This window comes from Colletotrichum fructicola, assembly GCF_000319635.2.
Source record: "Colletotrichum fructicola Nara gc5 chromosome Unknown KSG_Nara_v1_contig01, whole genome shotgun sequence".
In the NCBI taxonomy this organism is placed as follows: domain Eukaryota; kingdom Fungi; phylum Ascomycota; class Sordariomycetes; order Glomerellales; family Glomerellaceae; genus Colletotrichum; species Colletotrichum fructicola.
Genome location: NW_027094051.1, coordinates 6014224 through 6041081, shown reverse-complemented (window position 1 = coordinate 6041081; position 26858 = coordinate 6014224). Strand labels below are relative to the sequence as shown.

Here is a 26858-nt window from a genome sequence, read left to right as displayed (position 1 = left end):
AGGAAAGTGGCGTCTAGTGGTAATCTATATGTTCTATCAAATCCAAGGAAATTCGAAGGAATGCAAAAACAAAAGGAAACCCATGGTGAGATGTATAAGTGAATATGAACTCTACAGACTGATGCGCGCCAGATGCTAATTCAACGGTCAAAGTCCGTCGGTGGCGCATATTCATGTCTTCCGGTACTATCTTACATCCCTTCAACTACCTTATCTGCCTTGTGCCTTGTCCACCTCCGGCCGCTTTACATGGTGTGCCCCTTCTGAAAGCTGTAATCATCCCCCTCCCATGACTGCATCTGCGTCAGGGGTACCTGATCCGGGGCATTCCTTACTCTCGAGGGCGTTCTAATGGCAGTAGGCAAGTGGTCAAAGATGTAGTCCGGAAGAGCAACCTCTGCACCCTCAGCTTGCGGCTGCTGCTCCTGCTGCTGCTCCTGATCATCGTCATAGGGAGAAGCAATCTTCCAGCCCGCGCGCTCAAACCTGCGCTTCACCGCATCGCTCACGCCCACAAACCGGAACTCGACGCCGCTGCCCGCAAAAGCCCGCAGCTCAGCCTTTGCATCCTCAATCGCGTGGAGACCGGACGCATCGATAAAGGGCGCCTTGGTCATGTCGATGATGACGAGTCGGAGGGCCGGGAGCAGGTATTCGGGTTGTGTGAGGTTGGCGCGCTTTCGGAGGTACTCCACGCGCTTGTCGCGGCAGTTGCTCCAGGCGCGGTCGTTCTTGTTCAAAGTCGAGGGAACCGAGGCGTGCCATATCATGGCGGTGTCGACGATGCGGTTCCGCACACCCTCGGCGTTGGCGTACATCAGATCGCTCTCGAGGCGCAGGACGCAGACGCCAGGCGGCACGTTCTCCCCGGCCTCCCAGCACGGCAGCGAGAAGACACCCGGCTGGCCCTCGAGGTCGACTCCCAGCATGGGCTTGGGGCGGGAGCTCATGAAGCGACAGAGGGTGTAGATGACCAGCACCCCGGCGCCAAGCTCGAAGCCGATTTGGGGCGTCGCCATCAACGCGCCGTTGAAGGTCAAGAGGAAAGTGATGAAGTCGGCAAAGGACCACGCCCAGTACTTGCCCATCTCGCCCGGCGAGGGCATGGTGTCGATGACGGCGACGATGATGATGGCCGCGACGGCGGGAAGGGGGATGTACTCGATGAAGCTGCTCAGGGGGTACATGCCGGCAGCGACGATTCCCGCGACGAAAAGCGCGGAGATGGGGCTCCTGACGCCCGAGGTTGCGGCCACGCTGGCGCGTGTGATGTCGCCGCCGCCGACGGGAAGTCCGCCCATGAAGGAGTTTGCAATATTGGAGATGCCGAGGTGGACGAGTTCCTGGCTGGGGTCGATCTTGTAGCCGCGCATGCGGCCCAGGCCCTTGGCGACGAGGATGTGCTCGAGGGCGATGCCGAACCAAACCATGAAGCTCGGGAAGAAGAGCGACTTGATGAGGTCGAAGCTCATGCCCTGGACGAACGAGACCTCGGTCTCGACGGGCGACACGGACAGCCACAGCGGCTTGTTGCCGCGGTCCTTGTTGACCATGTACGTGATCCAGGGGGTGAGCAGCAGGATGAAGAGATTGCGGTTGCTCGTGACGAGGCGGACGATCTCGTTCGTGGCGCCGAACTTCTTCTGGACCTTCTGCAGCGCGACGAGGAAGACGATGGTGCCGAAGCCGAGGGCGACGGCGAAGGGGTTCGTCTTGGGCAGGTTGGCGATGAACTCGCCGGTGAGGTGGGAGAGCATCGGGCTGACGCCGACCATGCCGAAGAGGTGCGGGACCTGGGCCATGTAGGCCATGATGCCCATGCCGCAGCCGAAGCCGAGCACGATGGGGACAGAGAGCGCGTCGAAGAGGAAGCCGAGGTTGAGGAAGCCGAAGAGGGCGGACCAGATGCCGGCGCAGAGCGAGAGGACGGCGGCGACTAGGGCAGGGGGCGGGCCCGGCTTGGGCATGGCGGCGTTGATGCCGCCGATGATGATGGAGGGGAAGAACATGGGCCCGAAAGAGACATCTGGTTTGCCGTGATGATAAGTAAGATATCCCCGCACCTCTTGTGAAGCAAAAGCATGTGTGCTTACCTTTCGAAGTTCCCATCACGGCGTAGAGAATGTTCGGCAGCCAACACGAGGTGAGTGCAACCTGGATAGGAACACCAGCCAAGGCCGAATACATGAGAGCCTGGGGGAACATGACGAGCCCAACCGACACACCGGCGACCAGATCCCCAAGGAGCCAGGCAGGCACGTACGACGAGATCCAGATGAAGACGGGAACCTTGTTGAGGAAGTAGCGTCCCGTGCCAGCACGGAGAGTCCTTACTCCAATTTTGGCCCCCGAGCCGACGCGGGAGAAGTTGGCATCTTTCTTCAACCCGGCACCGATGCCGGCGATTTTGGCTCCCAAGTTCGCGCCCATGATGGCGGTTTGGTTCCTTCGGGGAGGGTCGTCGGGAGGGGTTGTCGTCGGGGCTTAGGATCGAAACGATGAAAACGAAAATTCAACACAGATTTTTGACAAATTCCACAAAAAGGAGAGTAGTTAGCCAAGAAGATGTAAAGAAACAGCCAGTCGAATACAGAGGAAAACAGAGAGCGATGTAGACTTCATCCTGGGATTTACTTCGATGGGGACACCAAGAGATAAAGAACTTCAAAATTCCCCCAGAGGCCAGACAGGGAGCTGAAAAAACGCCTAACAAGAATCATTGCTTTCTCGATACCGAGCTGCTCAATACTACATCTCGCTAGTTTCATAATGACAGATGCAGAACGCCTCGGGCTAAGCCGCGAGTTTTGGGTGGTCTGGGTGGTTTGAGTGGTTTGGGGGGGGTGAAAGGCGGCCATTCCAGAAGGACCAATCGACGATTTTCACGAGACCGAAGTCGACTGTCTCGTTTCAGTTTTGAGGACGATCCACTGTTGGGGCCCCTGATTGGCGAACCATGCTAATTTTGGGGCTCGGCGGTTCGTCGTGTTTTCTGGGGCCTTTTTAGGGGCCGGGATATTGACTCAAAAAACGGGGGGGCACCAGCTGCGCAAGGCCAATGCAATTCAGAGTTTCCCTTTTTTGATAAGAATGGCTATGCGCTCGATATCGCAATATCACTTTCGATATTCTGCTGCGGCTGCTGTTAAGTGCGACGTTCTGCAGATTGCGATTGACAGTCTGTTGGCAGCGCCTTCGTCGGCAACACGGCACTGCTTGTTGCATGAGTCGCGGGTCTCTTTTAAATCAGCGGGCTATGGTTGGCGATTGCTTGAGAGCGATGGTGCTTCCAGGGGATGTCAAGAGAAGATTATTTCGAGGCTTACTGGCGAAAATAAGAACATCGGTTTCGGTAGTAAACAAACTCGTTTTTGAATCTGCCTCAGGAATAATGTGGTTTCGAACACACGATGCATTTGGTTCAGCAGTTACTCACGGATTCCATATGGAGAAATAAACGCAACAAGTGGTAGAGAACGGTCATCTTCTTACCGGCTGAATACGAAACAAGAATAATTGGGGCTGTAGTTAAAGAGCAAGGCTTAGGGAGAAACCCTGAAGCAACATGGGTGTTCTTTCGGCTGGCCATCTTCAATGTTGAGGGCGACGTGATCAACGTTCAAACCGAACGCGAGGAGGAAGAATCGATTCCCGAACAAGTTCAACTGCTACAAAGTTGAATGTCCCTATACCGTTGTACCTGAAGCAAAATGAGAACTGCAATATTATTCCCACCAGACAAGGGACTTCTTGTCGTCCAAAACGAACTTGACGAACTCGGTTCTCAACAGCACTGCTGTTGTGTCAAAAGCCTTGTCAGCTACAGGAGCACGTTGATCTTACTACAATATGTGATATCCATTGTGTTTAGATCCTACATACCTAGTGTGTCAGTACAAGTGTCGCACAGAGTTCTAGAGTAGGGAATGCCCCTTTGGGTTTAGGGCTCGATGTATTCGAATCTGCCCTGCTGAACTTTCTGCGCGCGGCTATCTCCCGGTTCCTTACAAGCGGCCCCGCCCGCGCCACTCCGGCCCCACCCCCTTCCCCTTCCGTGCCGTAACACGGTGGAAACCCTCAGCGCGATCATGACTGGGATAACACCTCGAAAATCAAGCAACATAATGGCTTTCTACCCAGGCTCGTTGGTATTCTACTATTGATTAATCATAATCTTCCATGTTAAGAACGATTTGCTGTAGGGGATACAAAACTGACAGAGTTGGTGAGTGTTGAGCGTTTACCGATTTGTTCGGGATGAACGATGACGCGTTCTTTATGCCAATGTATAATTAGCTTACCGTACGAACGCTTGATCTGTAGTTATTCACAGCTAGCTACGACATAGGTCTACTGTTATTGTGTGGCGGGAAATGCACCCCGTAATCCACTAGGTTTATTGAACGTGCGGGCTGACTTTGTCCAGCTGTTCATGGATACGTGTAAGTTGAGAATACGTGACAAAAACATGTGGATGTGATCCAATTGACTGCGCCAGAATGCAAATCCACGTAACATTCCTTGGCCCTGTTTCGGGGACGCCAGCCTTGATTAAGACCTCCCTGCGGCGATCATGTTCAACTGAGAGTCCTCTTGGAGTAGATTTCTTCCGAGCGCACAGACGCTCCCGGCCTCCGGGCCTGTGCGAAGACCGCAGGCTCGGCGGGGAGATAGGGAGTCAGCAGAATGGGTGTCGCCGCAAGTTTGCATGGCATCATGATTGGTGAGAGCTTCAACACCACGTCAGCTGGGGGCGCGATCTGCGACACTGATCATGGCCCGCGACAATGATGTGTTTTCTTCCAGTTCACGGGTGAAGTTTATTGTTTCCCCAGACGGTCGGCGATTTCAACGACTGCCCGCTGAGTAATTTGTTTCATGATGTACTTAAATGCAACATTGAGTACCATCGAGATGATCTGTGGCTGGGCTTGTTGATGATAGTTGCTCGTTGATTATGTGAGATTTCATCTGCAATTATCAGCAATGCCTGACGAAAAAACACCAACTTCTCCGCAGTGGGACACTTTCCAGCGACTATGCCACAACACTCAAATCGTTGCATCGGATCTCTCTGCGACCATTGACAAGAAAAGGCATACTCTGCACATTAGTAGCGAGTTCCAATTCGCGGCGGCCGACCACTTGTGCGCTCAGCCTGTTAACCAGCCCGGCCGTTTCGACGCTGAGATCGCCTCGTGCGTCGTCCACGGAAGCATCCCCCAATGCATCGACGGGACGTTTTACCGCATCATCTGCGACTTCGTCTTTGCCAACCGTAATGGACATGACGTCTGGATCAATGGCGATGGTGCCGTGAACGCTTGGAGAATCTCGAACGGCGTGGTCGACTTCAAGCAGAAGTTCGTTCGGACCCCACGCTTCATCCTAGAACGAGCGGCTCGGAAACCACTCTGGGGCACGTATCGAAATCCCTACGCAGGAGACCCGCGAGTCTTTGACCAGGTTCAGTCCACGGGCAACACGCATGTTCAGTGGTGGCAGAAGAAGCTGCTCGTCCTTAAGGAAGATAGCCCGCCATTGCTGGTGGACCCTGACACATTGGATACGATTGGTAACATACCCGCGGCCCTATTTCCTTGAAATCAAGACAAAGGAAGAGTCTTAGAAGAGAAGCTGAAAGAAGAAAACTTGCAGGGGTTTACGACTTCGAGGGCCAAATGACGGCCAAGACGTTTTGCGCCCACCCCAAGACGGATGTTTCCACTGGTGAGATGCTCGGTTTCGGCATGGAAGCTGCTGGGCTTGGGTACGTGACTGTCGTGTGGACTCTCTTAGGCCGACATTGACCTTACCCACTCAGCTCGAATGACCTTGCCTACTACAGGTTCAGCAAGGAGGGGAAATTGCTGGATGAGTGTTGGATCAAAACTCCGGTCGTCACCTGGACCCATGACATGGCCGCAACTGACAAGTGTGCTCCCATTCCCCCTGAGATTTCGGATTCGGAATGTGTTGAAAGGAGAATGGATGCTGACATGAAAGTCCAGTTATGTTATCTTCGGGATGACGCCGCACGAGTTCGACTTGAAGCACATGAAGGAGGCCAACGGAACTCATTTTCGACGGAACCCTTTCCTTGTAAGCAATTTCTAGATCCGTCCCTATCGGCGAAAAAAGTCCGTAGGCTAATTCCTTCCATCCCAAAGGCCAATCACTTTGGTGTCCTCCCACGTCGTGGCCCCAAACCAGAGGACGTAAGATGGTTCACCTCGCTAAAGAACCACTACTGGGGCCACGTGAGTAACCATTTCGAGGGCAACGACGGCTGCATTTACATCGACACCTTCCTCCATGACACGGATGCACTCGGCGTATTCCCCACCCAGCATCCCGAACTTGAGTCTGCGCACAACCCTGGCCAACGTCCTCCCGTGGGCAAGTTCGTCAGGTTCAAGATCGACCCAACCGCCGAGACCACAGAGATGGAGCCACCGAAAATCATCAGCGATGTGGCCGGCGAGATGGCTCGTTGCGACGACCGCTACACCACGAAGCCCTATAACCACGCCTTCGGTTCCGGCGGCCCCACACCCCGGGGTTTCGGTGCCGTCCTACACATTGACATCGCCGCCGGAACCACGAAGATGTGGAACGCAGGCCCGGATGTGACGGTCGGAGAGCCATGCTTTGTCCCCCGCTCCGCGGATGCTCCGGAAGCGGACGGATTTTTGGTCGTCTCCTGTCGCGACCACACGACGACCCTCGGAAACCTCGTGATCCTGGACACCCGAGATATCACGGCGGGTCCTGTGAGCATTATCCAGCTTCCGTTCAGAATCAGAGAGGGTGTACATGGCAATTGGGTGAGTTGAAACGGAAAATCCTATGTTTTGCTTGCTGTATGAGGAATGCGATCCACTTCCTACCAAAACTCTTCGATGCCGCAGCTAATTCTGACTTCTCAGGTTCCCGCTTCCGATTTCGCTAGCAGAAAGCCACTTGTGGACTACGCCGGCGTCACTCCTAGTCTTCTAAAGGAGTTCGGCACTGGAGCACCCTTTCCCTACAACGACTTGGCTACCAGGGCCGTGAAGATGCGATAGACCTGACGAGATTCTCTTGTCGGTTGGAACAAGTAGGGAATGTTTTCAATTTCTGATCAAGGCGTGAAAGGCTTTCGGACAATGAACTTTAAGCCACTCCTTGAGATAGGTTCGATTTCCCATACCGTACCTTGCGCAGGATAAACCAGTTCTCTGAGAGAAGTTTGCCAGCTTAGCAAGCTTACAGAGAAACTTGTCGCGCCTGATTTTCACCAAAGCTGATCAAGAGCCTGTCTGGAAAGCATGTCTCGTAGCTACTACCACAATGAGATTGACGTTTTCGCTACCTATAAATAAACAAGGGATGTTTATGTCGCCATAGTCAGATTCCTTGGACTTGACAGGTGACAACTGAAGAATCCGAGTTCAGAAACTGTGCTTTCATTTTGGTAATGTTTGTAAACCCTACTGGGAGTACTGCGCCAAGCATACCTCTTCGATGAAAAGTCGTCTCTCGAAGTCTTGGCCATCGGATGTTGCGGGTAATGAGTTCCAATTGAACAATAATCTGTTTCGTGCTTAGGCATCAGATGTTCTTTGAAGATGTTCTTTGAGTTTGTCTTATTGTCCGATCTTTGATCAACTGCTCAAATACTTCGGCCGCCCGTGCAATCCGGAAAGCCCTGGCGTTTGGACCTAGAATTCGGCATCCCACCTTTGAACATGCAAAGCTAACCTTCATCACAACTGACGTGGATCTGAGGCCTAGACGCGGCCATTCGGACCTTCGGACTTTCTTAGATTCTAGCCTTGAGCCATGACGTGTGATCAAATTTACAGCAAAGACCATGCATAGTTGTAACACAAATGGTCCGCTTTCGCTATATAGTTAGGTTAATCAATCCTCACGTTTACCTACCTAAATGTCAGTCACCGAACATAAAGCAATAAAACGCACATCAAAGTTACAATTCAAGTCAACATTCAATATGTGGTCTCGAACTAGAGAAGGCTGCTCTTGGGACTTTCAGCGTAACGTTGTCAACACGGGCCTCCCAACTCCAGCCATCAAGCTCGACACTAATGACGGTTCCCAATTCCACGATGTCATCGTCATCGGTGCTGGCTTCGCAGGCTTAACAGCCGCCAGAGATTTATCCCTAAAAGGCTTGAGCGTACTCATTCTCGAAGCTCGGGATCGCATCGGCGGCCGTACATGGACTGCAAAAGGGAAGAACAATGATTACGAAATGGGCGGCGGCTGGGTCCACCACCTGCAACCTCATGTGTGGAGTGAGATGAGTCGGTATGGTCTCACGGCGACCGAGAAGAGTTCCGGGATGGAGCAGGATAGCCCATTGAAAATCGACGGCAACCTCCAAAGCATGCAGAAGGCGGGCGCATCGTTTGCCCCTCTTGCAGCTGCTTTCTTCGACGTCGACGGCCATGGCGGGCGAATTGTTATGCCTCAGCCAACTCGACCTCTCCTCAACCACGAGGCAATCGCCATGTGGGATATCAGCGCCGAAGAGCGTATAAACCAGATGGATGTCACGGAGCAAGAGAAAGGGCTACTCAGAATATGGATGTCGATCTCAGGCTTGACTGACGTATCTCAAATTGGGTTCTTAAGTCTGCTACGGCTTTATGCACTCTCTGGGTACAACTTCCAGCAATATCTTGAGATTAACGGAACCTTTAAGATCCCCGGAGGAACCACAGCGCTAGCCGAAATGATTTTCGCCGAATTCAAGGGTGCGTCGTTATTCAATCGCCATATCACTGCCATCACCTCGCATTCGACTAGTGCGACAGTTCAGGTCAAGGGTGGCCAAGAGTTCTCTGCCAGTCACGTTATCTGCACCGTCCCAGTACATTGTCTCGCCGATATCGAATTTACACCTGCCCTACCTCCTTCGTTTGCCTCGATCGGGCACTACAATTTTGGCGGAAAGCTTCACGTGCATTCGCCAAGAAGCGCGGCTAAATTCTTTGGCGTTACTACTCCTTCCAAAACTGCATGCTTTGGCTTTACTGAGTCTGTTTCCAAAACTGGGGGCGTCAATATAGTTGCCTTCGAAAGCTCCCATCTCGAAGCACCTGGTCGGCCACCATTGACGATTCTGGATGACGCCCTCAATGATTTGAAGCCTGTGTCAGTGGACTTGCGCAATATCAACGAGTATCTCTGGCACGATTGGCGGAACGACCAGTTCTCCAAAGGGGCTTGGCCTGTTTACCCTGCCAAGGTCCTTTCGAAACCCCTCGGTACACTCATGGAGAACAGGAGAGTGTCTAGAAAGCTTACTCTTGCTGGATCGGACTGGGCCGATGGCTGGGTTGGTTATATAGATGGGGCTATTGAGCAGGGGCGTCGCGCTGCGTTCGCTGTCGCCGACGAACTGGGTTTTCGGCGACGAAGTCCCCTTTGACACCACATGGATGGTCGCGGAGAATGACAGCTCCGAAAACCGCTCACCCAAAAGACACAAAGCTCCGTTTCTACATTCTTGCAAACCTGATGAGATGCAGACGTTGGTTCTTCAGCGTGATAGGTAGGAATAGGAGGCGTTCAACAGGAACTGCTGTTTGAAAGTATGAAGTCGGGAGTCGGTAGCTAACACCCCCGACCGCGGAAACCGGTATACTTTGTCGCCGCGCTACCGGTGCTTTCTGAAGCTTAGGAATCTGGTACCCCGGACTAGGAGACACCATCCTCCACAATCACTGAAGATCGTAGGCCCAGAGCGGATATCCCACCGGCACGAACATTCTGATCTGTAGCCACTTTACAGATTGTAGGCCGGGGTTCAGTGGCTGCGTTATCACCGCTGCCTTTAACCACCCAAAGCCAATACTTGCGGGTGTAAATAAATAATGATCTCATCTCGCCAGTACTAGTTAATTTTTGAGAATCAACCAGTGCCATGCTTTTTCCAGAACTCGACAATACCTTTGGACAAAAACTTGAAGATGGCCATCAGCATCAAAATTCTCCAGACAGGGACCATACGGATCCGTCCTTCCCACCGCCATCAGCCCGCAAGGAAAGCTGTACTTCTACGTCGTCTTTCCGTCTTCCTTGACAGATCCTGGACACCGCCACTGCCAATCAACACGTACCTAATCGATCATCCTGAGGGGCACATCCTGTTCGACTCTGGTGAGTCTCCGAACAGTATGGAACCGGGATACTTTCCGTTCTGGATGCCCTTTTTCCACTTCGCTGTCGATATCAATGTCGGAAAGAACGAGGGCATCGGCTCTCTTCTCGAGCAGGAGAATCTTGCTGCCGCCGACCTCAAGGCAGTCGTGTTATCTCATCTTCACCATGATCACGGTGACGGGCTACCAGACCTTGTTGGAGCACCAGTCTGGATCACCAAAGAACATTGGCAGGCATACAAGAAGCCAATCCACGCTACAATTGAAGGAGCTGTTCCGAACCAATGGCCAGAAACATTCAAACCTCTACTTCTCCAGCCAACTGGTGGTCCGATTGGTCCATGGAACCAGAGCTATCCCATAACAGATGATGGGAAGGTTGTGGCTGTTGACACACCCGGTCATGTTCCCGGACATCTTTCACTGGTTGTATACGCCGATGACGTTACGTATCTCCTGCTTGGGGATGCCACATATGATCAAGATCTACTTGACAAGGAGCTCACGGATGGCGTCAACAACAATCCAGCGCTGGCAATCGATTCTCTGAGGAAAGTCAAAGAATTTGCAAGTAGCGAAAAGGTTGTACTCCTCCCTGCCCACGACTCACAGGCAGCTCACCGCTTGGCGGAGAGGATCATCTATAAACCTAGCATGGTTCAAAGTTCAACGGAAGACACGTCTTTGGCTGCTACGTTTGGATTATTTCTGGCGCTTTTTGGAGCTCTTGTGTTTATGTGGCTGAAGTTAAGGCAAAGGTATTAGTGGCAGATTACCTTAAGGCATTCTCACTCCGAACTCGTCGGGTAAATCGTGACTTCTTGATGTCAAATACCGTGCAACGGTTAATTTCCAACTTATGGTGTCTATGATAGGTTACTTGAACCTGTAGTGGTTGTCGAGTTGAAGTGGGACCGGCTTGACGCCGAACATGACGGCATGATGCCGATGATGAAGTTCCCCTTTTCTCTCTGCCAAGAATTGGCGTACCCATTTTCTGTGGACAATACCCCAGATTGAAAGAAACTCGAATCAAGGTGTTCATCCCGTATTTATCCCTCATAGACTTCTAAGCTTCTTGAATAACGTGTCCAGTGAGCCAACAAACCCCCACGTCCGGACTACTCCGTCGTGGGGCATCGGGAGGGTATCCCTGATAAGCATGGCTGACACCCTGATCATGTCGCCATCTGATTCTGCGGTAGCGAGCTCTGACTTATTTCCGAAAGCAGCAGGCGCTCCTGTGTCGAGGAGTCGGCGACCGAGATAGCCGAGCTCTGGTGAGAGAAGGTTGATTTTCAACTAACAGTCTCACCTCAGCAGTAATAGTTGATGAACTAATGTCAAGATAACTTCAGTCATGTCTGAATGTGTGAAAGTCTTGCAGGCTGCCAGCTCACGTTTCCTCTGCCACGGCCAATTCAGTCATAGTACCTGATTGCTAACCTCACATCAGATATCATCATGGCCTTGCTGATCATCGTCTTCCTTACGATCTGAGACGGTAGGTTGAATGGCAATAAACGACCCACCTGAAATTGACGGGACTTATCAGGTACCGATCTTGATGTAAACGTCCAATAGCAAGCTCTCCTAGGTGTGCACGTGGATCAGTCATACTTCATTCAGGTCGTTTCCTCCGAACTCCCAAATCTAGCTAGGTTCATGCTGGAAAATCCATTCCCGGCCATGCAGCATCAACCTTCCCCACTGGGAAACGTGAGCATCCAACAAGCTTATCAGATTGGTCTGCGAAGGATTGCCAAGGAACATCGTGATACTTCACAATTTGGATGAGATCCTTGGCTATCGTCAAGCCAGACAGCTAACCAGGAAAGAAGCAAGAGACGTCGGGATAGCTCCGTCTCGGCCTCAATGACTAGAGCATATTTAGGTACGGTCTAAAGCCTGGCGAGTCTGAGACTCAATCAATAAAGCTATAGAACATCGTCAAACGTTCTGGTGAAATTGTGTTTCCGAGCATTCAGCTACCAGCAACTACCACACTCATTTAACGCTGCACTTGTTTCAATATGCGATCCTTCAATCTTTTGTCGTTTCTCAGCGCCGCTCTCGCAGCTCGCCCATTCCTCAATGAACCCGACACTGGAATCGAGGAAATCTTTGGTGATCTCCCAGCTGGCGAGTTGCCCCCCCTAGACCGACTCGTCGGCTTGCCGGACTTCGACTGGGCAGCCCGCCACTACCTCAACGCGTCAAGTTACACATTCTATCGCAATGGCGCAGCAGGCGAGTTCTCCTACCGCAACAACCTTGAAGGCTTCCATCGCCTCCGCTTTCGTCCCCGCGTTATGGTCGACATCACCAAGGTCGAGTCAACGATGCCTACAACCATCCTCGGTCACAACTTCTCTGCCCCTTTCTACATCAGCCCCTGTGGCCGTGCCGGCCTAGGACATGCTGAGGGAGAACTCGGTCTCGTCGGTGGTGCAGGGAAGGAAGGCATTCTCTACATCCCGGCCCTCCGGACTACACGCTCCGGCGAAGACATTGCCAACGCCAGAGTCGATGGACAGGTGACCTTCCAACAAATCTACCTCGAACACAACGACACCGCAACCCAGGAGATTTTTGATCGCGCCAAGGCTCTGGGCCACAAAGCCCTCGTCTTCACGGTGGACTCGGCCGCGGACGGTAACCGCCACAGAGCAGCCCGCTACGGCGTTGGCTCCGCTGATACCGCTCTTACCTACAACACCTGGGAATACTACAAGCATTTACAGTCCATGACCGACCTGCCTATTATCATCAAAGGCGTCGGCACCGTCGAAGATGCTAAGCTAGCTGTGGAACATGGAGCACCCGGTATTATCCTTTCAAACCACGGCTCCCGCCAACTCGACAGCTCACCGTCAGGCTTGGAAGTGGCGCTGGAAATCCATGAAGAGGCCCCGGAAATTTTCACGCAGACTGAGGTATTTGCCGACGGCGGTGTGCGGTACGGTGCCGACGTACTGAAGCTGCTTGCGCTTGGTGTCAAAGCCGTCGGCTTGGGTCGCCCATTCATGTTTGCGAATACGTACGGTGCTGAGGGTGTGGCGAGGGCTGCGCAGCTTCTGAAGCATGAGATTGCGATTGATGCTGCGAATCTTGGGGTTGCGGATCTGAAGCAGATCGACTCATCGTTTGTAAGTCATCTTCTTCATTCCACTTGATTTGCAGGTTGCTCACTGTTTCTATAGGTGAAGCTCCAATACAACGGTTGGTACAGCTGAGCGCTTGAATGGAAATGAAAGGGCTTGAAAGCTCTATATTCAGCTGTAATTCGGATATCACGAAACCGTTCTTACCATTAGGTTGGTGATAGAATTATGTCCCTCCGGCAAAGAACTTAATTGTTTCAAGTAATGCCAATTTTACTTCTTTGTATTTGAATAGACATAAGAATAAATTTGAGTCTCGAATGATCCAAATGTCATCATGGTAGGGTACCTCGGTGAAATATTAACCAAACTTGGCAAGTTATTTCACATTTTGTCTTACAGTAATTGTCATCTTATTGAAAGAAGTGAAGGAATGATCACATTAACAAACGACTTGTGTAGAATGACGTCTGCTTTAAGAATTCTTGTTGCAGAAGTTCGATCAGCTCCGGCCAGTCGGGACCAACCAATTTCACCGGCACGCGACACTATGCTATTTTTGACCTTGACGTGCCCTGGGATGATGGCCGTTCTGAGTTTCAAGGCACATCCGCCCCTGCTGACAATCAACAAAGAGCCAGCATTGTCAGTATTGAGACATTTCGGCAGAGGTGGAAGTTCGGGTGAATCATGCCTGTTTCGGTACATCATTCCCGGATTGCCTCCAGTAAGCGGCCCGTGGCGGCCGCCACGAGTCGTAACTCATGAGATACACTAAAGCTAGGAACGCCTTCTAAGGAAACTGAAACCTTGGCTCTAAATTATACATCGAAATGGATACAAAAGAACGAGATGGAGAATTTTGAAGATCACTTCAGACTAAATATACCGACATCTGATACCTTGCGACATTATAATCCCAAACCGTGGCGGTCAGCCCTGGCTGAGTGTGTGATGTAGATGATTTGCCAGGAGATCGAACACGCAGTTGTTGACGTCTCAAAGCGTTGCATGCAATCTTGTGCGCTTAGTAAGGCAATTGACAGTAAAATCAGTTCATCTTCTGACTTCTCTATCAATCTTTTTGACATACAATTAGTATATATTCCCCCTCTCGTACCGACATCCTATCTGTTCAGCTTCCCATCCTCCCGCTAACAGTCATTGATTATTACTGTCACTTTTGCCCTGACGTGCTATCAACTTCTCAATATGAAATACCCGGCTTTTCTTCTCGCTCTGGTCGCCGTTACCGAGGCCGCTCACTGTAACGCTGGATGGGACAAGCCCGAAGGAGCCTCGTGCTCTCTTAACCAAGTAAGTTTACCCACCATATCACAATAAAAGTTGTACAGCCAGCTAAAAAGCTCTAGCCCAAAACCTACTGTGTAAGGGAGCACCTTCGATATCTCGAAGAGTGTTATTAATATCAGATGTACAGTGTGAAGAACCTGGTAACAAAACCGAAACCTTCCCGACGCGCAGAGTGTGCCACAGTCCGTATAACGGCGAAGAGTCCATTCTTGTCAAATGCCTGAGTAGCGGTGTAAGTATCTAGCCCCTGAGAAAGCACTTCAAATCGCTCACGTTCATATTTGGGAATAGATTGTGCTCTGCGTAAGTTATACCTCCTCAAAACTCGGTGCTATTCTCACATTTATCGTAGTGCCCGTGATGGATAATTGGCCGAAGAACTGTAACCAACTGTATTTCATGTTCAAAAACCTTGAGAGCATTTTGACGAGTGTTTGGCACTTACTGATGGAAGGTGGCAAACAGGTGGTGCATGTGTATAGTATGTTCTAGCCTTTTGATTTATCGGAACATCGTGACGGTATAAGCATGTTCATTCCAAGAAGCATTGTATTTTGCGTTGCAGTTTAGCTGAAATCATTCATAAAAATGTCCACAAAGTCAATTACTGAACGGTTCGGGAAGTCTGACCTTGAACGAGAATCAAGTCATGCCGTACACATTTTATGAACAGTGCATTGTTCGGGCGATGAGCGCGCTTCTGGTCTGACTGGGTGCTCAGAGCTTCTTGATGAGCACTCGGTAGCCCACTACCGATTCCATTTCTATCTTAGCAGTCTGCATAACCTTATATCAAGCGGATTGGGTGATCTCACATGTGAGACGACGCGACGTCGGCGGTCTACACTAGAGAACTGCCAAGTGTCGTTGTAGCCCTTGGAATAGCCGAGACAAACAAACAGCACGGAAATCACAGGAACGAAGCTTTTATCTACATCAAGAATCAAGTCGCGATCGAATCGTCAACTAGCCCAAGCATGAACTATATGTACTGTGTTATGAGATAGAAAAAATAGTTGAGCAGTCCGGAACTCCTATTTGTGTCTTGACAATGATGACCATGTTGCGTTTTCGTTATGTTTGAATCGTGAATTGTGCTCTTCTGTTCATTCGGCTCTGACCTTGGGTGCCAAGAGAGGGTGCGGCCTCGGCCCAGGACTCAGCATCTCTTGCTTTATTGGGATCTTGGTCTGCTGCTTCAAGTCCATCAATATTTGCGTGATCTTATCGAGACGCTCGTCAATACGGTCAATCTTGGCCCTACTATTGGTCTCTGGTGGTCAGAAAAGCAGAGCAACTTGGGGGCCTGCTGGAGATGGCAACGCACTATTCTGGCGATATGAGCACTCTCTGTGCTTGGGTCCTGTGCTTCAGTTGGAGCTTTCGTTCGCACGACACCTTGGAAACCTTGCAGCTAGTACAGGGCGAACCCTTATCGCACCGAATCTAACAAGGTTGGTCAGCATGATGTGTACTTTGTCACATGAGACGGAGAGGCCGAAATATCGTCGCATTTCGGCCTGCCAGAATGGCTGTGCAGCCTAGCGACTAACACCGGCTTGGACAACAACTAACCTTTCGAGAACGGCACCAGTCGCACTACCAATGCAGTGAAATTAGCCTCAACGTCAATTTAACAACTCGATCGATCGATGATTCATCATCGTAGTTTCTTATTGGTTCAACTCACCGATCGAAACGCCGCCGGCCGGGGCTCGACCTCCGCCCGCTCCACCTTGACTTGGTCCATGTCCAGTGGGTGTTTGCTTGACAATTGATCCGACTAACCGCCCGACGGACAACGCGGAGCGGAGATGGAATAAAAGGTTAGCCCGAAGGCGATGGGACGTCGTCAGCCTTAGGAGGAAGATCAGCTTTTGAGTTGATTGAAATTGCTGATTAGTCGGGTTGGACCAGGTAAAAGAACGCCGTTCGCGTGGGCTCACGATCCGTCAGGTGGTGCGTCGGGCGCCCGTCGGACCCCGGGTTTCCCGGGCGCGGGGTGGGAGAACATGCGCTTCTTATACATCGAAAACACAGTGACGATATAAACTGCTCTGTGGGATGCGACCAACAAGATACGGTCTGGAACTCTTGCCCTTATCCGCCATGTTGGCTTTTCCCCCGGCGGGTGCCCTTTCAGCGGTCCGCGGATAGAGCGCCGGTGGCATGCCGTCTACCCACTTCCCGAGGGAGCGAATTGGGTAATTAATCGCCGAACGTCTGACTTTGAGGGTGAGATGAACATTGCAGTGCACAGAGTGTGGCAGTTTGTTAGATAATATGCTACTAGTCGTCTGCGCCGTCCTTGCGTCGGGGATACACCCGATCACTAACTTTACTCACTGGTAGAAATCCAGCTGTCTTCATCGTCATCGTCGATTGACCTCGGCGGCGGGGTGCAAGGGCGGCGCGGACGGGGCCCGAAGAACCCGGCGGCCGAGGGTCGGGGACCCCGCGGGTACGCGGGTTGGGTGAGTTGCAGGTCGGTCGGCCGCGGACCCGAGGACATGGTACCTCACCGGCGAAACGTGGAGAAGCATAAATATCGACTTGATGTAGGTTTAATGGTCTACAGGCGTCAAGTGGGATAGAAAAGGGCCCACGATTACTTCGAAATGCTCCTCATGGCCTTGGATAATCGCGATGGCAATGATTATCCCTGCATAGGAACATAATGGGCTCCCGTTGATGCATTGCGAAAGTCAGCGGCACACGCTCCAGATGCATCTGTCATAATATTTGTTTTTCCACCTTTGAAGATCAGCTTTTGACAGTATTCCAGCTTATCTTGTCAAACCTTGTCAGACAAATTGATGTGCGCTAAAACCACAAAACTACTAGGTAGGTAATGAGTGGTTTTTGACGATTTTCGTAGGTCAGCGGCCTCACCGTATGCTGTATCACATACGGCCTGGACCGGCCTACAACATTCGACCTATTAGCACCAGCTGTATCTCGCTTACATGTAGCTCAGACAACGCGTATCACCGTGTTGGCGTAGGGCTTACTTCTGATTTCTGACCTATTAGCTGATGATTGTCTCGAACGTGATGACGTGGGTTGGCTCGACAAGATTCATTGCAGCCTGATTCTTCTTCCTGCACATATCGCATCCCTTGCGAAGACATCACCCATTGAGGCATCGTCAGTCTCAGCTTTGCTGCTCTGTATCATTTATCTAAGGACGCCCAAAATTCTGTTCCCCCGGCACGTGTTGCAGGTTCTAGAACTTCATCTGCATCTCCGTATCTTCCTGTCGATACGGGTGCCTGCGTGGCTCCGTGGCAGCCCGGTCGTCCTTGCTATGCGACTCATCAACGTCAAATCAGGCAGGTTGGAGGAATTCCACAGCGATATCCCGAGCTACGCTATCTTGTCTCATACATGGGGACAAGACCACGAGGAGATATCGTTCCATGACATGCAGCAGCAAGAGGGTTCAATCCAGCGACGAGTCGGAAATAAGCTGGATGGACTCTGCAGGCAGGCAAAATCTGATGGCTACAGCCACGTCTGGATTGACACTTGCTGTATCGACAAAAGCAACTCTGTCGAACTGGGCGAAGCCATTAACTCTATGTTCCGATGGTACAAGGAATCAGCCATTTGTTACGTTTACCTAGCGGACGTATCGGGTCATAATGGAGAGATCGATCTGGACCAGTTTCACAGGAGTCGTTGGTTTACACGGGGGTGGACCTTGCAGGAGCTCCTAGCTCCTAGAAGCCTCAGATTCTTTGACAACAAATGGTACCCGTTAGGAGAGAAGTTTGAATTGGCTGGTGCCATCGGAAGCATTACAGGTATCCCACATGGGATTCTTATTGGTTTCGATGATTTAAGCAATGCTAGCGTCGCACAGCGAATGTCTTGGGCAGCCAAAAGAGTCACAAAGAGAAAGGAAGACTTGGCATATTGTCTCCTAGGGATCTTTGATGTCATGATGCCCATGATATATGGGGAAGAGGAGCATGCATTCATTCGACTCCAGGAAGAAATCATCAAGAAAACGGCGGACGATTCAGTCCTAGCGTGGGGCATGAGCTTTGGCCTGAACGACGGCGGCGAAAATCAAAACACCGACATCAATCTCTTTGGGAACGCTCTAGCCACCAGCCCGGCCGACTTCATGCACAGTGGCCAAATAGTGGCAATGGAGAATAAGAGCTCAACCATAGAGGGGCTAGAGACCGCGAGAGGCTGCTTGTCGTTGCGGCTCTGTCTCAGCAACACCAAGACTGGACACGCTGTTGGAATCCTGAACTGTCGATTGATGAACCGCACTGATGCAGCGGTGGGCATCCCCCTCTTTTGCATTACGCCTGGCGCAGTGCCTCGAGAATACATACGACCGGCGGGGACAAAAGCACTTCTGTGTGTACCTCCATCGGAAGTAAGTTTGGCACCCAGACCCATTCGACTTAGGGCATTGCTGCCAAGCAATAAAGCTGCTCTGAGTCACTGCAAATACGGCTTTCACGTCGCTCAGTGGGCTAAACTCCTTGAAACCGACTTGGACATCGTCGCTACCTATTCCGATGGACAATGGAACGAAGATAGAGCTGTCCTTAGTACCGTTATGGATATTCGATACGATGCAGCTCGGCGGTCATGGTGGAAGGTCCGCCAAAAGACGGGGGAATTGAAAGATTTTATCTTTGCCCTCGAACTCCGCGTCCAGCAAATGGAAGTGCGCGCAAGTTGCCATCTGATGGTTGCGTCTAGGGATACGGCTCTGGACATAATTGCTCGAACAGCAGCCGATTCAGATGGCTTTCTCGGCAGCAATATTGCAAGCAGCGACTCTTTGACGTTGGAGTTGAAGCTGTTCCAAGATTCGCCTAACTCCAAACTCTACATGACCACGTTGGGAGCGCTGGCTAAAGCGCCACAACCTATGCACATCGGCGTGGACGCAGATCGGGAGCTGAACATACTTGCACACACAAAATTGCTCTTGGAATTCTTGGCAAAAAGTTGGCCGGTCAGCTTGAAGTTGGCAGAGTTCAAGAGGCCCCTGAAGGGCAAAAAGCAAGCTCAAGATCTACATCTCCTTGATCTCCTGAGCGAAAAAGAGGCAATTCAATTTGAAATTTCCCTGGAATTCAATTCGGTCCAAGAGTTGATAGCGTACTCAAAGAGCAGACAAAGACAATGGCAATACTCGATGTTGACCAGTCTTTGTAGAGATCTTCAACTAAGCGACATTCCTTCAACAGATAATATTCCTAACATTGTACGGAGAGCGTTCATTCGTGCCGTTACTGTGGGACATATTGCTGCCATGGAATATCTCTGGGACTTCCTGGAAGCCGATGTTACTGTCGAAGATTCCGAAGGGCGAGGTGCTCTATCTCTGGCAGTTGCTACAGACAACATTCCAGTGCTGGAGTCACTCATATCCATGGGGTTTGCTGCGAAACGCTCGGACAGCCGCGGACAGTCTCCCTTAGCCACAGCGGCCCTGCTAGGGCACCCTGCAGCCCTTAAGATGTTGTTGAAGAAAGAGACTCACGCCAGCTTTCGAACAAGAGAAGGCCAGACTGTACTAAATGTGGCAGTAACAAGAGACGGCGAGACTCTACTAGATGTGGCAGTGAAGGCAAATCACTGTGCAATTGCCCGAACGCTGTTGAAAAGGGGAGCAGATGTGAGAGGCGGGTTTCAAAATCAGTCTGAATCGCCTCTAACGGCTCGGAATGAGCCTACCTTGGCTGTGGCTGCTCGTCTGGGATTTTCTGGTATTGTTGAATGCCTACTCAATCATGGAGCCGATGCCAATGAGAAAGGCTTGTCGTGTTTCCCGAACGGAGTTGATTTCGGAGCCGATTGCCCTGTGTTAGCCATCGCTGCCTATATGGGCCACTTCGACGTTGTCAACCACTTGTTAAGCCGAAAGGCTAACATCAATGCGACCGATGGAAGTCACCGAACGTCGCTATTATTGGCTGCCAGGAATGGACATGACCGGATTGTCCAGCTCCTCCTTCAGCAAGGCGCTGACACTGAGATACCGGATGATCAGAAAGGCACGACGCCGCTGGTGTTTTCTATCACACATGGCCATCATAAGGTTGTTAGTTTGCTTTTGGAGAAAGGCGCAGACATTGAAGCCAAGGACTTTGAAAGGCGGCCACCAATTTTCCACGCCATTTATGCAAGGCGGAGTGAGATCCTACAGTTACTTCTCACCTGGGGCGCCAACACCAGTGCCGCACATGACGGAGAAACCCCCCTCTCTTACGCAATGCGACTCTCGAATACAGAGGCAGTTGATCGTCTTGTCAAACATGAACCCAGTGTTTGGACGAAGAACAGGTTCGGCAAATTACCGTTACAATATGCTCGATATGAAAATGACCCGGAACACATTCGACTGCTTAAGATAGAGCACGACGAAATCATGCGCAGGCTCGAGGCTGCCGTCAGCGAGCATGACCAGCACTTGGCGATGGAGACCAAGCCAGCATTCACATCTAGAGCGCAAAAAGCACTGGGACACGTGATTGGATGGTGGGAAAAGCTTCCGATGCACGCTTTAAGGTGTTTTGCAGCATCAGTCAAGGCATATACAAGGGTAATATTCCCTAGACGGACTTGGAGTGCGTCAAAATTGCGAAGGCGATGATTGGCTCCAAGGGGAGTTGATGGATCAAATGCTTCAGCTTCTAAGTTTCTTTTTTTTTTTTTTTTTTTTTGTACCCGGATTGTGCCGGCACTATCATGCATTTTGAGATTCCAGGCCCAGTCCTAGACATAGACCAAAGACCAGTGTCTCACACAACGAGTCTCAGATAACGAGCTTCTGAATTTCTGAAGATCATCTCTTGATCATTCAACTTGGGTCTTGAAGCTTGGGCCACCTACCCCATAAACCATGTGGTTCGCTGCATGCTGTGCCACATTGGCGCATCGGTAACAAAGCTCTGTTGTTAGCAGCAACATGTGTGTGGTATCCAATGACGAACATCAGGACTTTCAATACGTGCTTGATATCCTGTTGCGTATCGTCGGACATGACTCGAGCCACCCGACCACCCGTCTAGCACTACCGTTGCTAAGGCCGTATTTCCAAGCCACCATCTCTAATTGGTATCGCCTGTCCATGAGTGGGGGTCTAGACTGATAACAAAGAGCTACTATGATGCGGGGGCCTCCGCTGTCACAGCACAAAGACCTGCCGGCAGTCAAAAACCCCATTGCTGAAGAATTTTGTTTCCACATTCCCACATGAAGATCTTCGCTCGCACGAGCCAGACAGAACCTGGGCAATGAGACATGTCCCACGCAGCATCCCAACCATCGCCAGTCATCATCGTGTAGAGCCCGCTCAAAGATGTCTCCCTCCCTGGGCGGCGTCGTGAACCCGTACCTAGCAGCCGGGGCCGCGATCCTCTTCGCCCTCATCTTGACCGCCCTGAAGCCAAGGAAACAGCAACAACTCCCACCGGGAACGGCCCTCCCGCCGGGCCCGAAGCCGAAGCCCCTCATCGGTAATCTCCTGTCCATTCACCCAATACACTCGTGGCTCGCCTTCCACGAACTCATCAAGGAGCACGGCCCCATCGTCCGACTCTCCATCCCGGGCCAGGAGCACGTCCTACTCGGCACCGAGACCGCCGCCAACGACCTCCTCCGCCAGCGCGGGAACATCTACAGCGACCGCCACTATGCGCCGGCGTCATCGCACCTCCTCACGGACGACCACATGCTGCTGCTGCTCCCGTACGACGAGCAATGGCGCAAGTACCGCCGGTTCCTGCACCAGGTGACAATGTCCCCGGTCGCCCCGCTCTACGAGACGGAGCAGAAGATTGAGGGCATCCGCCTGCTGCGCGACTTGCTCCGCGACCCCAGCGACTACGAGGCGCTCTTCGAGCGCTTCAGCGTCGGGCTGGGCCTGCGCATCATCTATGGTCTACGCCTCGAGAGCGGACATGACCGCGACGCGAGGATGATTCTCGACATCGTTCATGAGCTCGAGCGCGTCGGGTCGCCCGGGGCGTACCTGGTCGACCTGTTCCCGTCGCTCATGTACGTGCCCGAGTGGCTCGCGCCCTGGAAGAAGTACCTCCGCGCACGCCGCCGGCGCGATGAGGATTTCTTCCACGAGCTCATCGACCGCAGCAAGTCGCCGTCATGGGCGCGGAACTGGCTAGAGACGAAGGAGCAGTGGGGCCTCACGCGCCGCGAGGCGAACTGGATGCTCGGGTCCGTGTTCCAGGCCGCGGCCACAACCTCGGGGTCGGCGCTCGCGTCATTTGTGTTGTGCATGGTGCGGAACCCGGGATGGTTTGAGAAGCTTCAAAAGGAGGTTGACTCAGTCGTCGGGCCCGACAGATTACCCACCTTCACCGATATTGCGGCGCTGCCTCTTGTGAGAGCGTGTGTCAAGGAGACGATTCGCGTCTACCCCATCACCGCCGGAGGATTCCCCCATCGCTTGACGGAAGACGACACTTACAACGGCTATTTCTTTAAGAAGGGAACTGTGGTGCATGCCGTGCAGTGGGCTATCCAGCGAGACCCGGAGCAGTATCCCGACCCTGAAGTCTTCAACCCCGATCGCTGGCTGGACCCATCGTTCCCGACGTACAAAGAGCCTCTGACGCAGTACCCCAATCTGCAGAACTACTCCGCGTTCGGCCACGGCCGACGAATCTGCCAGGGTATCAACATTGCCGAGAGGAGTCTCAACCTTAAGATTGCGATGCTGGCTTGGGGTTGCAACGTCAACAGAGCCAAGAATTCTGCCGGAGAGGAGATGATACCCCCTGTTTACAATTTTGTGGAGGGTTTTAACGTTCAGCCGAAGCACTTTGATTTTGATCTCAAGCCGAGAAGCCCTGAAAGAACGGAGCTGATAGAGAAAGCGTATGAGCAGTCATTGAAGGACGATCCCCTTCTACAGTAACTTAATCTGGTGGGCATTAATAATAAGAGTAATGATTATTCAATGAATTCGAATGTCTCAGCCATCTCTATTTTCAATTCACGTACAGCGCCCCGAAATAGTCCAGCAAGATCATGATACCCGATTTCACCGCCCATGACAGACCAGAAGAGCTTCAGTCCATTTTCCGTGATGACCATGGTTGTACAAAGCCCCATGAAATGACAGGCTGAACGACAAGCAGAAAAAACACGAGAACAAACAGCAACAGTCTCATGTTCCCAAGCCCAGCATCGGTGTGGTAATACTCGTCCCCGGCTCATTAAGCCTCCTCTTTACTTCCATCCCCAAGCTCTGGATCGCCCTGATCAACGGCACAAAGTCCTTCTCCCCTCTTGACGCAACCGTCATCACATCACACAACTGCTCAAGCAACCCGACATCGTCCATATGCGCGCGAACATCGGCCGAATGCAGAACGCTGTTCATCAGACACGCGTACGCGACATACAGGCGATACATGCCAAACAGAACACACATCGTCTCCGGGAACGGGTTCTTGACCAGCACCATGTGGACGACGCTCAGCAGGCGGCGCGACGCGTCGACAGCGAGCGGCGAGTCGGGCACGTCGGCGTCGGACATGACCGGCCGCGGCGAGTTAGAGCGCAGCACGGAGAGCTTGCGCAGCATGAAGATGACGTACGTGTACCCGGACATGGCGATGTCGCTCATCATCCAGGCCTCCGACTTGTTCTCGCTGGACATGGTCTTGGTCACCCACTCCTCGACGCCCCACTCCGCGAAGAGCTGGCCGATCTCGCGGCAGAGGTCCTCGGTCTTGGGCCGCATCTCCTCCTCGGTGCAGTTGCTGTTTTCGAGCTCCTGGAAGAACCGCGAGAGGATGAAGGTCTGGCGCGAACCAACGAGGAAAGCGATGGTTGGCACGGCGTTGATGTCTGGTTGTGCGTCTGCTGATAGCCAGGGCAGGTTGACCTTCCAGGAGTTGATGCTGGCGGTGATTGACGGTGGCTTGTTGAATAAAAGGCGGAAGAAGAAGTCGATCTGGATCATTTCCCAGAAACCCTTCCGGTCGGCATCGAGTTTGGCCTGGTCTAGAAGAACGCTGGTGCCTTCTGTGTGAGCGTCGAGGTTGTGAATGTTCAGCTTCTGTGCGTAGTCGGTGGCGTAGGTGTACATCCGCCAGCTTAGCTCTTCGTCGAAGCATTCGGCAGCTGTGCGACACTGTAAATCACGATTAGTTAGCAAAACCATTTCGGTTCGTAAAGTACTTTTCGGTGCGAAGCTCACCATGAAGATCGCAGCTATGAAGTCTGTCGTTGTCCCTGTTGCTTCCCGTTGCCAGAGAGGCAGGGAACGAAGGCAACATAGATACAGCATGCGCACATACTGCAAGCCGCTGCCGGCATTGCCCTCAAAGGTTGCGCCTAGAGCGCAACCGTGATAGAGAATACCGTAGTAAACCACGAGAATAGCCGGATCTAAATGAACATGAGGAAGATCAAGCAGATCGGGAATCAGCTTGATGAGTTTGAGATTTATCAAACTGACAAACATCTCTGTTTGCATGTGGGTGAAGTAATCTTGCAACAGAGTGAGTAACGATTAATGATACGACGGGGGTTGAGTTCCAACATACTCTCGATCCATTGTTTACACAATTCTGGTGGAATAGTGACGTTCTCAGTGATGGTTGCGGTAGCGATAGTCTGTAACCTCAATCGTTGAACCTGATCAACGGCATCTTTCAAGATGGCTGCCGTGTCAATCTCAGGAGTCGCGCTCGGGGTGGCAAAAGACGTCCAGGGGGACGCCACCACCGCCGCGCTCGAGGGAGCCGGAGAGGAGACGTTGGACGGCGCGCTGTTGGATGTTGACGTGTGCCGCAGCGGGGCGGGAAGATCAGACGCGGGAGCAGGGGGTGCGGCATCTAGAGAGCCAACGGCTTGGCCCCCATTCGGCAGCGTGGTGCAGTGCTCCTCGACGCGCTGTAACCGTTCCAGGATGGTTGAGAGCGCGTCATCCGTCGTGCTGGGGAGTCGCCAAGAAACCGAGTTTGAGCCAACGATCTCTCGTAAATCTGGCCATCGGAGAGACGGCACGGAGGAAAGTGGAGGGGCGGAGACTTACGAGAGACGGTCCGTCAGGGTCTTGGTCACTTTCCTCTTGACCCTTTGGGGATAGACGCAGTCGATGTCGTGTGTTTTACATCTATCGCATGTCGGCATCACCCGACTACACCGGACCTGATGATGTCGAAGACAACCCGTCAGTTGATGATGCTCGTGAACAGCGCTGTCGCCGGGAGGAATGCAGAACTGACCTTTCTGTGTTTGCATCTTTTGCACTACACACAGCGAGATGAGACACAACTGTCAGCCATGAGAGCCACCAAAGCAGATGCCCATTGCCCCTGAGAAGAACCAGAGAGCGGACAATGGGCCATGGGAATCTCCGCTACGCACCGAGAGCGGGTTCAAATGTGCTGACTGATCCGCCATGGCTGGCTAGGCTCGCGAGACGTTCGGAGGGCGGAGAAATGGGCTGTGAGGGGCGCGCGGGTGCAAGAGAGGGTAAACAGAGGGGGAGTCGGAAGACAAATAACCATGTACAGGCCCGCGACTAGCCCACCCGAGCCGATCTGACGCATCATGGACGTGGAATCTCCGGGACAGACATGGTTTTGTCTGCCAAAGTCAAATTGGTTACCGCTTGCTGGCTTGGCAAGGGGGGCCTGCTTAGCACGGATCCGCGCGAGCTCGAGGAACGGGGGCCGCGGGCAGCTCGACCAGGGTTCCCGAGAAATCCGGCAGCCCACCGGAATCGTGAAAACTGATCTTCCGGGCTGTCAAAAGCTGGGGAAAAGTGGTCAGAACAGCTGCGACCGGCTGGTGATGCTTGAGATTGTTAATGCACATTAAGGGGGAGACGGCAAGTTCCTGGGCCAAGCCACACCGATAAGTCATAGACGTGGCTAGCGCTGGGTTCCAGGTCAAAATGAGTCTTTCGAGAGGCTTGGCTGAGTCCGAAATGATGTTTCATAGGGCTGAAAAAGTCCCCTAAAGGCGGACCTTCGGACTCTCCACAACCGAACATCCGATTGTCCAGAACCAACAACACGGGCTGACGAAAGCAAACAATGATGATGATAGAGATAAGATCCTTCAGATCGTGCATGCTACCATGTTTATTATTTATGAATCTCGTCCCGAAGATGGGATGTCATTTTCTATTCCATTCCACTTTCAGTCAACTCGGTTTCAACTGATGATCGTACCTCATTACTACATCGGTCTTGTTATTTACTACTTTGTCACATTAATTCTCAAGACTCTGTCAATCTTACTCAGA

At 52.1% G+C, this 26858-nt stretch overlaps 8 protein-coding genes across 8 annotated transcripts; 5 read left to right on the top strand and 3 right to left on the bottom strand.

The window, feature by feature from the left end:
- Nucleotides 1-245: 245 nt before the first annotated feature.
- CGGC5_v001705 (putative sulfate permease) lies at nt 246-2430 on the bottom strand (the record flags this gene model as incomplete). The annotated part of the gene is made up of 2 exons (XM_032025196.1): nt 246-2026; nt 2094-2430. The coding sequence occupies 2 exons, from the start codon at nt 2428-2430 to the stop codon at nt 246-248; spliced, it is 2118 nt and encodes a 705-aa protein (XP_031878185.1).
- Nucleotides 2431-4986: 2556 nt separating this feature from the next.
- Nucleotides 4987-7067, top strand: LSDX1-1 (Lignostilbene-alpha,beta-dioxygenase isozyme I; the record flags this gene model as incomplete). Its single annotated transcript, XM_032025195.1, has 6 exons — nt 4987-5575; nt 5659-5770; nt 5825-5935; nt 6012-6102; nt 6171-6827; nt 6930-7067. The coding sequence occupies 6 exons, from the start codon at nt 4987-4989 to the stop codon at nt 7065-7067; spliced, it is 1698 nt and encodes a 565-aa protein (XP_031878187.1).
- Nucleotides 7068-7996: 929 nt separating this feature from the next.
- On the top strand, nt 7997-9439 carry maoN-2 (Monoamine oxidase N; the record flags this gene model as incomplete). Its single annotated transcript, XM_032025194.1, has 1 exon — nt 7997-9439. One exon carries the CDS (start codon nt 7997-7999, stop codon nt 9437-9439), a length of 1443 nt encoding a protein of 480 aa, XP_031878192.1.
- A 748-nt stretch (nt 9440-10187) lies between these two features.
- On the top strand, nt 10188-10937 carry Y2-aiiA (N-acyl homoserine lactonase; the record flags this gene model as incomplete). The annotated part of the gene is made up of 1 exon (XM_032025193.1): nt 10188-10937. One exon carries the CDS (start codon nt 10188-10190, stop codon nt 10935-10937), a length of 750 nt encoding a protein of 249 aa, XP_031878219.1.
- A 1268-nt stretch (nt 10938-12205) lies between these two features.
- Nucleotides 12206-13408, top strand: CGGC5_v001701 (Cytochrome b2; the record flags this gene model as incomplete). Its single annotated transcript, XM_032025192.1, has 2 exons — nt 12206-13321; nt 13376-13408. 2 exons carry the CDS (start codon nt 12206-12208, stop codon nt 13406-13408), a joined length of 1149 nt encoding a protein of 382 aa, XP_031878191.1.
- Nucleotides 13409-15122: 1714 nt separating this feature from the next.
- On the bottom strand, nt 15123-16340 carry thi1 (Thiamine repressible genes regulatory protein thi1; the record flags this gene model as incomplete). The annotated part of the gene is made up of 7 exons (XM_032025190.2): nt 15123-15160; nt 15221-15339; nt 15406-15431; nt 15712-15853; nt 15918-16036; nt 16166-16189; nt 16281-16340. 7 exons carry the CDS (start codon nt 16338-16340, stop codon nt 15123-15125), a joined length of 528 nt encoding a protein of 175 aa, XP_031878186.2.
- A 5589-nt stretch (nt 16341-21929) lies between these two features.
- Nucleotides 21930-23507, top strand: psoD (Cytochrome P450 monooxygenase psoD; the record flags this gene model as incomplete). The annotated part of the gene is made up of 1 exon (XM_032025189.1): nt 21930-23507. The coding sequence occupies one exon, from the start codon at nt 21930-21932 to the stop codon at nt 23505-23507; it is 1578 nt and encodes a 525-aa protein (XP_031878218.1).
- A 252-nt stretch (nt 23508-23759) lies between these two features.
- On the bottom strand, nt 23760-26008 carry DEP6-1 (Depudecin biosynthesis cluster-specific transcription activator DEP6; the record flags this gene model as incomplete). The annotated part of the gene is made up of 6 exons (XM_032025188.1): nt 23760-24731; nt 24798-25090; nt 25147-25538; nt 25638-25753; nt 25831-25854; nt 25973-26008. 6 exons carry the CDS (start codon nt 26006-26008, stop codon nt 23760-23762), a joined length of 1833 nt encoding a protein of 610 aa, XP_031878189.1.
- Nucleotides 26009-26858: the final 850 nt, after the last annotated feature.